Raw genomic sequence first — 11605 nt, 5'->3', positions numbered from 1 at the left:
ATCTGCATTGACTGGACTATGCATTTGAATTTTTAAAATGGCACTACCCTGTTTTCCGTACTGCACTGACGTTCAGTAGTGGAACCTTCTGATCTTAAATGAATCCATAGCCTCACTTCTGAAAGCACCTGTTGGACTTTAGTCCCCATTTCTTCATATATGCTGTTAGTTCGGGTATCCTTCTGGGGAGTTTAATCTTCACTTTATGGCATGAGTGAATTGCTGTGAATTTTTCTTGAGAAGTCAGTTTCTTGAATCCGAAGGTGCAAGACCTTGTGGCCTTCACCTTTTCCAAAGCCCACTTAAGGTTGAAAAACAGCTTTTCCTAGTATTCAATCCCCGGTTGAGCTTCCCAACCTGGGGGGGGGGGAGGGGGCCCAGCATTTCTGAATTTGAAGTTGCATTTTTGTGCGAGGGCTGTGAAAATAAGCTGGCCTAGAAAAGAGATTATATAACTCTCCAGCAAAGTGACTCCTCCGCTATAATACAGATGCACCTGCTCTCCTACAGAGGGAAACTCAAGCTTCACATTAAAGATAAATGTAAAAAAAAAGAAACAAGCGACCAACATGAAGTTCTGCTGTCTGAAGCCCCCCTCATCTCTGTCATTTTCTCTCTCTGATATGTTAATTTTGACTAGGTTTGTATGGAAAACTGGAAGGCAGAAGATCTTGAGAATGGCATTAATGAGCCATTTCCCATGGCACAGAGCTATGGTGTGTTTTATACAGAAAGAGGGAGAGGGAGACAGAGAGTCCCAACCAGCACTGGTTCATTTGTTTTTCTAATAATTAAAAAAAAAAATTCTTTAAAAAAAGATGAATTTTGCAAAACGAGGTCAGCTTTCTTTCTTGATTTTCAAATAAGCATATGGAAATTATTGAAAATCTAATAGCTAAAACTCAAGTTCTCACACGGACCAGGTGAGGAACCAAACATGTTCTTAGCATATACCACTTCACATGGCAGGTGAGGGCTCTCATGACTGAATACTCCCCTATGTGAACCAAAAACTGGATATCAAGGGAGAAGCTTCTGTTCTTGTTTTCTCCCTTGCATGTTCATTTTCTGTCCATAGGAATGTTTTTGTATGGAGTGATGTAAGCCTACACCTGCAGTCTGAAGTAGCATAGCCCAGACACAGATTTACCTCCTCAGCTGCTGTTTGTGAGAGTTGATTGATTAAAACTATATCCATCCATTCTGCTATGGAGCTCAAGGCTGCATAACTGGTTCTCCCCATTTTATTCTCACAAAATTCCTGAGAGGTAGGTTAAACTGGAAGACAGAAACCGAGTCCCATGGCTTTATGGGAATTTGAACCTGAGCCTATCCAGACCTACTCCTGACACTCTGAATGATCACACCACATTGGCTCTCACCCAAGGGTCACCCAACTAGGCTTGAACAGATGTGTTTCACTTATGAGTTATAATAAATGATGCACAGCAGAACTCATGGAAATGAGGAATTTATCTGTGCATTTTTTGTCTACTCACTTTAATTGCACTAGAGCTTGCACAAGTAAGATGCCACTTTTCTGGGGGTCCACCAGCAACATGTGTCAATTCACTGCCTTCACTTCATGGATGAGGGGCAGGTGGGGCTGGTCAACCTGGAAAGGGAGCCCATCTAGGAGAAGGAAAACACTGGTCCTAAACCTCTGCTGCCTTGCAGCTATGCTCCTTTGTGAGAAGGGCTTCAGGAGTAAACCCTGAGGGAAAATCCACACCTGGCTATTTTGTGAGATATCTTCAGGAGAAGAAAAGGCTATGGAGTAAACACCTCACAAATCCAAAGTGGAGTCCCTCAGGCAGTTGGATGGCACCTTGTATGCCTCCTGCAGCCAAGCTAGTTCCAAACATATTGCTCTGTTATCCTTTGGACCACATCAGCAAGGCCAGGGGGCGGGGTCTTGGCCTCTGGCTAGGCCAGCCTTGCGTCCCAGAGATAAGGTGCACTTCACTGTCTCTCAAGAGAAGACCGGATGCCAACAACAACCTCGGGAATGCCTTTATCACCAACTTGAAGGTTTTGCTTTGAGGGGGTATAATTTTCTATGGCATGGTACTGATTTCCTTACTACAGTTAGTGAATTGGGGGAGGTGTTGCCTGCTCTGCCCTCATGTTGTGAAAAGAGCTTGGATGGAGCGTTAAAATGGTTCTACCACTCCTTTCCCTCTCCCCTTACTTTTTATTGGCCTTCCCTCGGGTTACTTTTAGATTCCCATGGAATTCCTGCTTGGTTCAGGTGCAGTAGCAGCGGAGTTGAAATGTCTGTCTGCTTCGTCATTTACGTTATCCTTAGAGGTCCCCCTATAAATTCCAAAAGCTTGTAAAGCTAGCTGGTAGCAACACTCCTCTGTCAGAAGTGGCCTCCTTGTTTTAAAGTTGTGCATCTTATTATACTGCTCTTCTGCGCCTGCTTTTCTTTTCCCAGAATGGCTTGTCTCCATTGCACATGGCGACGCAAGGGGACCACCTCAACTGTGTCCAGCTTCTCATTGAGCACAATGTGCCTGTGGATGATGTCACTAACGACTATCTGACAGCGCTGCATGTTGCCGCCCACTGTGGCCACTACAAAGTTGCGAAAGTTTTGTTGGACAAGAAAGCTAATCCTAATGCCAAAGCACTGGTGAGTACGCACAGCAGGCTAACACTTCGTCACTAGCATATATATATGTATCTCAGCATGTTTATGCTTGGTATTTGGGAGTCTCAAATTATTCAGGGGGAACAGCTGCCATTGCTCACAGGGCTCAAGAAAATAGGTTTTAGCAGTGCTTTTTTCTTGGGGTGTGCAGGGGTACGCAAGCCCCTAAACATTTTGTGAATCTTTGTACTTTTGTCCATTTACTGTATTTATTTTTCCCGATTTGAACAATAAAATTGTGGTTTTCTTGATTCAAAATGAGAGTACCCCTAAACATATTTTTTTTAGAAAAAAAGCACTGTGTTTTAGTATGAAGTTCTCATGAATGTGTTTCTTGTGCCATTAATGCACATCTTGTGTCTGCATTATGTTAGGCAAAAGAAAATTGGATAAAGTCTTTCTGTATCAATACTACTGAAAATTTAATCAGGGTGCGTGTGTGCGCGCACATATTTTTTTACGGCTTGGTATCAGTTGGAAAGAAAAGGGTAAATTATGCAGTCTTTAACTGCCATCAGCAATCAGTGTGGGAGAAATTCAGATTATATCTTTGGAAACAGATTCAGATCACTGGCCTTTCAAATGGTGGAAGGGAAGGGGGGGAAGGATGTTTGGGGTTCAAAATGTTTCTGATGTCTGCAAAGCAAGTATTAAACTGGGAAATAAACACAAGACTGCACATGGATTAGAGGGAGTTGTGTTGGTTATAATGACTTCCGCAAATGACAAACAATTTCCCCAAAATATATGTCTTTTCTATAAGCATATCCCCACATCATTCTTTGGAAACAGCACAGGTCTCCACACAACCCTTCCCCCTTAGCAACTCACATTGAAAGATCTCAGGTTTCAGGAAAAGGGGAAATGCTTGGTTCTGTTCTGTTTTCTCTCTCTTCGTGATATTTACCTTGAATGATAACAGTAATAAAAAAGAAGAAGTGAAAGAATTCAACTCAAGTATGGCAATGAACTGAACTGCCTGTTTTGACTCAACTAGAAGAGGCAGTAGCCCTGACCATATGTTATGAAAGCATATGGTATCTTTTACTCCTGTTGGAAAGGTAGCTGATGCTGATGAGATTGGAGGCCCAATTCTGTCAGCTGTTTTTAAAATAATCCTATGATGCCACTTTGATATGTATACAGGTTGTCATCGACATTCAAGCAGATGCTGTGAATAGGACTGTACCTTTGATGTTCAGGATAGCTTGTTTTCTTGCTTCTTCTTGCTGCTTCACTCACAATGAAATGGCAGCTTAGCTTTGCACTTTACTGTATGTGCAAATACTATTTATCCCCCAAAGCATACTAGTCATTAACATTTCATCCAGCAAAATCCTCTCTCTCTATATATATATATATATATGTGTGTGTGTGAAACAAAAATTAGCAGCCATGGGGATGGGAAGCATAGTGCAGTGCATATAATTCAGAGAAGAAGTGTTTTGTCAATAACATTTGTCTAGCTGTCTGTGAAAAGTCCTTTTCTCAATTTTACAGAATGGTTTCACACCTCTCCACATTGCCTGCAAAAAGAACAGAATTAAAGTGATGGAACTTTTGCTGAAACATGGAGCATCTATCCAAGCTGTCACTGAGGTAAGGTATCTTTGACTGCACATGCTGTTATGTTTTCTGTAAACAAGCAAGTCCATTGACTTAAGAGCTGAGAACAGGAGGAAGATTCGAAATCAAAGCAGGGACCCCTATCCTACTGTTTCAGTTGAGGTTTCCATATGCTAATTGTTTCTAAACTTCTCTGCTGTAAGGGAATCCTTTCCACACTTCCTTATATGCTGAAAAACCCACATGGTGTGTCTCTGTGGAATCCCACAACATTGCAGAGGGATTTTGTGTTCTTAGGTGTATAACTAAGTTGAGATGTGGTGATCTTTGGCCTACTGAACTAATAAGTGTCCCTAGATTCAGGCCTAGATCAAGGGGTTTGGGAGAGGGGGGCATATGCCTTGAGCAGCAGATTTTTTGGGGTGGCAATAGCCTCCTGCATGGGAGAGAGGTATGCTAGGACCACAACACATGCTTGGTGACTTCTTCCATTCTGGCCAGGTTCCACTTATTGGAAGACCCATCATCCCTGACCATTGGCTATGCAGACTGGAACTGGTGGAAGTATCCAACAACATTTGGAAGGCCACAGATTTCCCGCCCTGATTTACATTACAGGCTTTAGATAGCACAATGTTCCTTCAATGCTTCAGTGATTGTCAGAAATGTCAATCTAAAACGTTGCTGTGGGAGCAAGTGTGGTGTAGCAATTAAAGCAGCCTTTCCCAACCTTGGGTTCTCAGATGTCGTTGGACTACCACTCCCACCATCCCTGATTACTGCCCCTTCTGGCTGTGGATGATGGGAGTTGTAGTCCAAGAACACCTGGGAACCCAAGGTTGAGAATAGCAAGCTTTGTGCTGAATAGGCATCCTTTTATAGCTGCCATGTACAACTCACAATTCACCTTCACTGCCAAGGTCCAGGCAACTCTTTTTCATTGTAGCTCATTCTATGCCGCTAACCTCAAACTTCGGTCATTTTTCTTCTTCTTTCCATTTTCTAGTCGGGTCTGACTCCGATCCATGTTGCTGCCTTCATGGGACATGTAAATATTGTTTCACAGCTGATGCATCATGGAGCATCGCCCAACACAACCAATGTGGTGAGCACCAATGTTCATTAGTTTTATTATGCCAAGGAGAATATCTGACTTGTAGTGCATTCACACCTTCCTCATACGTTTTCCTAGACCTTTTCTAGTCTAGAGTTTGAGCTGCTGCTTCTGTTTCCCACAGCAGTGCTATTTTTCTAGAAAAAGAGGTGCCAGAATTCACCATGAACACCTCCTGTGTTCTCTTATAATGGCAACGGTGCCCACCTGAGAGGTCCCGGAACTGAGTTCTGTCGAGTTCTGGGTGAAAAAAATCCTGCCCCACAGTATTTGTTTATCCCTGTCAAGCCACATGGGCTGTTCACTCATTGCATTTCTGTACCAGACATATCAAAGAGTAAAGTGACCAAACTTTCATTGAGATTCTTGTTTTTGGGGATATGCCCTGCAAATTTGGCCCTATCACGTGGAGCCAAACTTCATATGTGCCTATCCCATGGGCAATGTTTTATTGAATTATTGTATCTCTCATTTACTGCCAATGCTCTGATGAATGTGAACAACAACAACAACATATCAAAGAGTAAAGTAACCAAACTTTCATTGAGATTCTTGTTTTTTGGGATATGCCCTGCAAACTTGGCCCTATCATGTGGAGCCAAACTTCATTATGTGCCTATCCCATGGGCGATGTTTTATTGAATTATTGTATCTCTCATTTACTGCCAATGCTCTGATGAATGTGAACAACAACAACAACAACAACAACAACAACAACAGCTTTGAATTCCCCCTTCTCTGTGTTAGGAGGATAGCTTAAAGGCTTGTTGAAGAGTCGCCCCCCTCTCTGTTCTTACTGAAATTTGTTTTCATCTTTATCTCCTTCTTTGCACTGGAAAGAGCAGGAGTTCATTTATTATTGCTCAGTGTTTGATTTCTGAAAAGTGCACTTGACTCCTTGAATGCCATAACCCCAGAAGACCAGGGCCTTTTCCCAATTTGAGGCAGGCGCTGCTGAGGTTGCTAGCAGATTGCAGCAGATTGTCAGGACATATTGCCTGTTTTTGGCCACAGCCGCCCTGGAGTACCTGCGTGCACCCAGAGGCTTTGTGGAAGAGTGGGGTTTTTGTGTGTGTGTGTGTTTTATAAATGGAGCTGTTCTAGATGCATTTGTGCCAAAGTGACAGAAGCAGGCTTCAAAAAGCACACGCATACACAATAACACTTTTCTTCTTCTTCTTTTACTACAGTTTGGCACTGTCTGTTCTTTGCAAAGTCTGATGCATGAGAGGCGAGGCTTTGCTGCAGTAGAGCATTGCTGTGGCAGTTTGCTCTATAAAACCATCTTAAATTATAGACGCCCATGCAGCACCATCTGTGCTATAAAAAATGCTTGCTTTTAAAAGAGTCAGTGGATTGCAAAAGGTTTAGAAAGGCGCTTCCTTCCTTCAAATCAAAGTTTTTGCTGTTCTGGTTGTTTCCCTGGCGACACCTCTTTCGGTGAAAGCTCGTGAAGCTCTGCAGCTCTTTATATTATTATTATTATTGATTTATTTTCAACTGCCCAGCAAAGTGATTCCCTGCTTACAGCAAAATCTAGGGCCACTGGAATATAACAGCAGAAAGTCACACAAAAGAATAAAAATGTTCATATCTTCTGCATACATGATCAAGCTTGGCATAATTGTGAAAGTTTCACCAACTGTGAATGGTCGTTTAACACAGTGTTGTGTTTACATTGCCGATGTAGCTTTGCATTTTTAAAAGGGCATTATTTCCTTTAACACAGAACAAAACACTCGTGTGCTTTAACAGCTGGAAAATCAATGGCTGGAATAAATTACTTTGGTGGGGCCAGAGCTGGAGGTCATATATTGATTGGGTTTTGCATTCTGCTCCCAGTCAGCCCCTTGAAAGTATTCATGTGCTGATGGTTTATGAGTAGAATGTAAAGCTTTTTTTTTTTTTCATTTGTTGATTAAAATATTTCTGTTTGCTTTTTACCTTATGGGATGGGTTATTATTATTACTACTAGCCTCTGACTCTCTGGCATTAATTTTCCATTCATAGCGGGGAGAGACAGCACTCCATATGGCTGCCAGAGCTGGCCAGTCGGAAGTTGTTCGATATTTAGTCCAGAATGGAGCTCAGGTAGAAGCTAAAGCCAAGGTAAGCGGACTATTTCTCTACTTGATGTGCACTGCAAGAGTCATGTGCTTGATTCTCCAAAGCAAGGCATGGTGTCACCATTGAGCATAAGGTCAGCTTCAGTAGAATTGGTACAATACATGTTTACCCTAATTTACAACAGTGAGGTCTTGGTGCAGGCTACATGGGCCTGTTCTGGTTGGGGTGCCAACCTGCAGAGCACCAGGCAAATTCTGAAGAGGGCAAATCTGGAGCAGGAATGAACCAGCAGCCAAGTTAACAGTAGGAGGTCAAAGCTCGGACTCTGCAACAACTGGGAGAGCTCCCAGGGAAAGCAGATGTTGCTCTGACAACATCAGGAAGGTTGCCTCCAGGTTTGAAGGCCTCAGCAACGTGCCCTCTGATAGGTCTCCTCCTCTCCCGGCCTCTTGAGCGAGATGAGCGCGCAACCCTAGAGTCGGTCACGACTGGCCCGTACGGGCGGGGGTACCTTTACCTTTTATGTATAGCCCATCTGTCTGCCAAAGGTGGTGCATGCTGTTCTCCCCTTCCCCCATTTCAACATCACAGCAACAGTGATTGACCTAAGTGAGATTCATGCCAAAGTGGGGATTTGAACCTTGGTCTCCCACATCCTAGTCCTAACACTCACGCCACTACAGTGGCTCTCTAGCACGGTGATCACCTTGGAACCTCCACTTTCATTTCTCACAATGCCCTGGGGTGTCTCTCGAGGTTCCAGGGCAGGCATCATAACAGTGGTGGGTGGGACCTTCTGAGGTGCTGGAATCTTAGCAGTCTTCACATTCTGTTCCTCCTGGCTGGCCTTAGGATGGCCTGACTTGGGGAATGTAGCCGTCCTGGACAGCTCTGCTGACCTGCGTATCTATAGGCACCTTCTGCCTTAGAATTAGTGTCTCTAAATACTGGGTCATTTCCATATGTTCAACTGCCTTGTGTGCCTCAAATGAGGCAGGAAGGTGGAGTGTTAATAATGTGTGTCTTAATATTGAAAGCATGCCTGCATACGTATATTTTGCAGGTTTCATAACACAGCCTTTCTCAACCTTAGATGGTTCCAGTCCTAAATTCCATGGCCTATGGTCAGGGATGATGCACATTGTAGCCCAACAACCTCTAGAAGGCCACCAGTTGGGAAAGACTGGTTTAACATGTTCAAGAACTGTGTCGCGTTTGATATAATGCACATACCACATTCCGCATAGGGTCTCTACAGGATACAAGCTGTCCATACAGATACTGCCACTGGTCACTATGAAAGTCGTTTACTCGTAATACGTATGTGCAAGTGTTGAACTCCCTGTATGTGGCTCCTTTTTCCTTTGTGTTTAGGATGACCAAACACCGCTGCACATCTCTGCGCGACTGGGAAAAGCTGACATAGTGCAGCAGCTGTTACAGCAAGGAGCGTCTCCCAACGCCCCCACAACTTCAGGGTATACACCATTGCACCTTTCAGCACGGGAAGGACATGAAGATGTAGCATCAGTCCTTATGGATCACGGCGCATCCTTAAGCATAACTACCAAGGTAAGGGAACTTTACGTGTCACCATCTAATAAAATTGGCTATTGTTGAACCTCGTGGCCAGTGCCATCTTCTCTTCTGCCCTTGCATAGAACCACAGCCCTGCAAATGTATCTGGTATAGATCAGCCGAGTGTGCAAATGCCCTGTCTGGGAGGGGAAAGGCCCCGAGGTAAAAGGGAATTACTGATGGAAATGCTTCTCTTACAGAAAGGATTTACTCCTCTACATGTGGCAGCCAAGTACGGCAAAATTGAAGTAGCCAACCTCTTGCTTCAGAAGAATGCATCTCCAGATGCTGCTGGAAAGGTGAGGCAGGCAAGAATCACTCCCTGCTTCTGCAGAATATACCCAGTCCTGATCTTCCCATAGTTAGCCAATACTGACTATCAGTAGCAGGAACAGCAGCAGATATTTCTTGGATATTTGCAACTTTCCTATGCATCTCTGAGTTATTGTAGCATCAGTCTTGGATTCTCCCTGAGCTGGAGTGGTGGTTTCTGGATGGTTTCCCCCCCCAAAAAAAAAAAATCTACCCAGGCCACCATATAATATGGTGGCCTGGGGCCAGTTTCTACTAGGGGTTACATCAGTGGTTGTGCACAGAATGTTTAAAACATTTACATGGAATTAGAATTCTGCAACCCATTTGAGACAAGCTTTCATGGACTGCACAACTTCAGAATACATGCATTGGAGTGGGTTCAATATGATGGCTGAACACTTTCCCAGCTTAAAAATACTTCCTACACAGAGAAAACCATCAGATCAAAGAGGAGGCCAAACTATAGAAGCATTCTCTTTGATGGGCTAGTCTTAAAGATTTCAGAGCATTCAAATTTACACACCCACACACCCACACCCCAATCCCACTTCTGAAGTGATAAAGTCCATGAAGGGTTGCACATGTAATGGAATGGGTACTTTGATGCTCAAGAAGCATGGGAGTGTACTGTGAATATATATTTCTCATGCCTGGTATGTTTGGGAGGCCAGGAGTGCAGTGAAGAGGGAGAATACCCACCTACAAATCAAGTAGTTTGTGTCGTACTGTCTTCTTTGTTGTCATTTATCATTTCAAAACCTTAGTTTAGTTCCACAGTAGTCTCACCAAACCTAGATTAACCTAATTCTCCAGTTTTCTTTTTTCTTTTTCTTTTTTAATGTATGGTGGTTTTCTAACAATGCCTGTTTGTTCTGCACGTATTTTTAGAGTGGTTTAACTCCACTGCATGTCGCGGCACATTACGATAATCAGAAAGTGGCACTGCTTCTCTTGGACCAGGGAGCCTCACCTCACGCCTCTGCAAAGGTACCCGTGCTTGCTCTGTGGGATGAAGGACCAGATAGTTAGCTTTTATGCAGCCATTCCACAGCATCCGTTCCACGTTCCTTCCTTTCGACAAATTGCCATGTACCTTACTAACTCTGATCAGGAACAGTCTACACACTTCCAGATGCAGAAGTTGTTAGAAAACTATTTAAATATTTGACAGTGGCATAAGGGACTTTGCTGAAAACATTCTCCTCTGTTGGTCACAGCCATAATGAGAAGATCATATGGGTGTTGCCTAAAATCCTCCATTAAGGAGAGGGAAGGATAGATATCCCCACTATGTATCTCCCTAACTTGGGTTTGAAACTTGTAATCTTCCATTCAGTTCAGACATCAGCTCAAAATACAGGGGGTGGGAACCCTCCCATAAACTTCTAACCAATAATAATAATGTCACAAACACAAACTAAATTGAAATCCTCTTTTTTCCACGGCAGCTGTACAAAATGAGACTGCCACATCCACATAAGTACGAAAGCTTTGTGAAATAACTGGGTTGTATTTCACTAACTTTTACACGGTGTAGATCCAATGCAGTTAATCGACCTAGTTTAGTCAAGCTCATTAATTTCAATGGGTCTGTTCTGTGTAAAATATGGTGGCGTACAGCCCAACATGTCCTAGAGATTAGGCCTGATGAGCCTTTCTGAGAATGGCTTCGCACAGATATGGGTGCCATTGCTTGGTGTATCAGGTGTCCCAGGGAACATCTTTATATCTCCATTGTACCTCAGCAAAGAGACCTTCCTCTTCTCTGGTTAAAGCACAGATGAGGAATCTGTACCTTTCCAGATGTTTCAACAGTTCTCATCCTCCCCTACTATTGACCATGCTAGCCAGACTTGACAGGAGTTAGAGACCAACATTTGGAAAACTACAAGTTTCCCTTGTTGGGTTAAAGGGACATTAATATATTAACCTAACTGGGAATCCCAGAAGTCTAATGGTGATGGAGAGGAAGAGTACTTGAGGGAGTCTTAGCCCTGATCCTGAGCTGGAGATTATTTTAACTCACAAAGTCAGGGAAGTCCTACTTTATTGTAGACTCTGGTTCTCCCTGAATCATTCCTTCCTGCAAGGAGGAGAACATGAGGGAAGTATGAAAAGAATGTGACAATACCCAAGGCCCCAATTCCTGATCTTTTCTACTTCCTGCCACCAGTTTCCTAGTTGAGGGCAAAATGTCACCTGAACAGGCTGCTTTTCTGCATATATTTTGTTTATCCTTAATCCTTTTGTCGGGAGAAAGGGAAGTTAAGCTGATGAAAAATGAGGTAAGAGCCTTGCATGATTGTTG

At 43.3% G+C, this 11605-nt stretch overlaps 1 protein-coding gene across 27 annotated transcripts in view; it reads left to right on the top strand.

Annotated features, from left to right (window-relative positions):
- ANK3 (ankyrin 3) overlaps window positions 1-11605 on the top strand; it is a 393627-nt gene that overhangs the window by 278144 nt on the left and 103878 nt on the right. For 26 of the 27 annotated variants that reach the window (XM_081861089.1, XM_081861079.1, XM_081861106.1 and 23 more), the window contains 7 exons: window positions 2441-2638; window positions 4157-4255; window positions 5229-5327; window positions 7348-7446; window positions 8779-8976; window positions 9183-9281; window positions 10186-10284. In XM_081861089.1, coding sequence (XP_081717215.1) covers window positions 2441-2638; window positions 4157-4255; window positions 5229-5327; window positions 7348-7446; window positions 8779-8976; window positions 9183-9281; window positions 10186-10284 — 891 coding nt within the window. Of the gene's footprint in view, window positions 1-2440; window positions 2639-4156; window positions 4256-5228; window positions 5328-7347; window positions 7447-8255; window positions 8398-8778; window positions 8977-9182; window positions 9282-10185; window positions 10285-11605 lie in introns of those variants that run through there. The other variant, XM_081861091.1, reaches the window with a different exon arrangement.

The sequence above is a fragment of the Podarcis erhardii genome, assembly GCF_964252035.2.
Source record: "Podarcis erhardii genome assembly, chromosome: 5".
Classification (NCBI taxonomy): Eukaryota; Metazoa; Chordata; class Lepidosauria; order Squamata; family Lacertidae; genus Podarcis; species Podarcis erhardii.
Note: the sequence above shows the minus strand (reverse complement) of the source record. Positions and strands in the feature narration are given on the sequence as shown.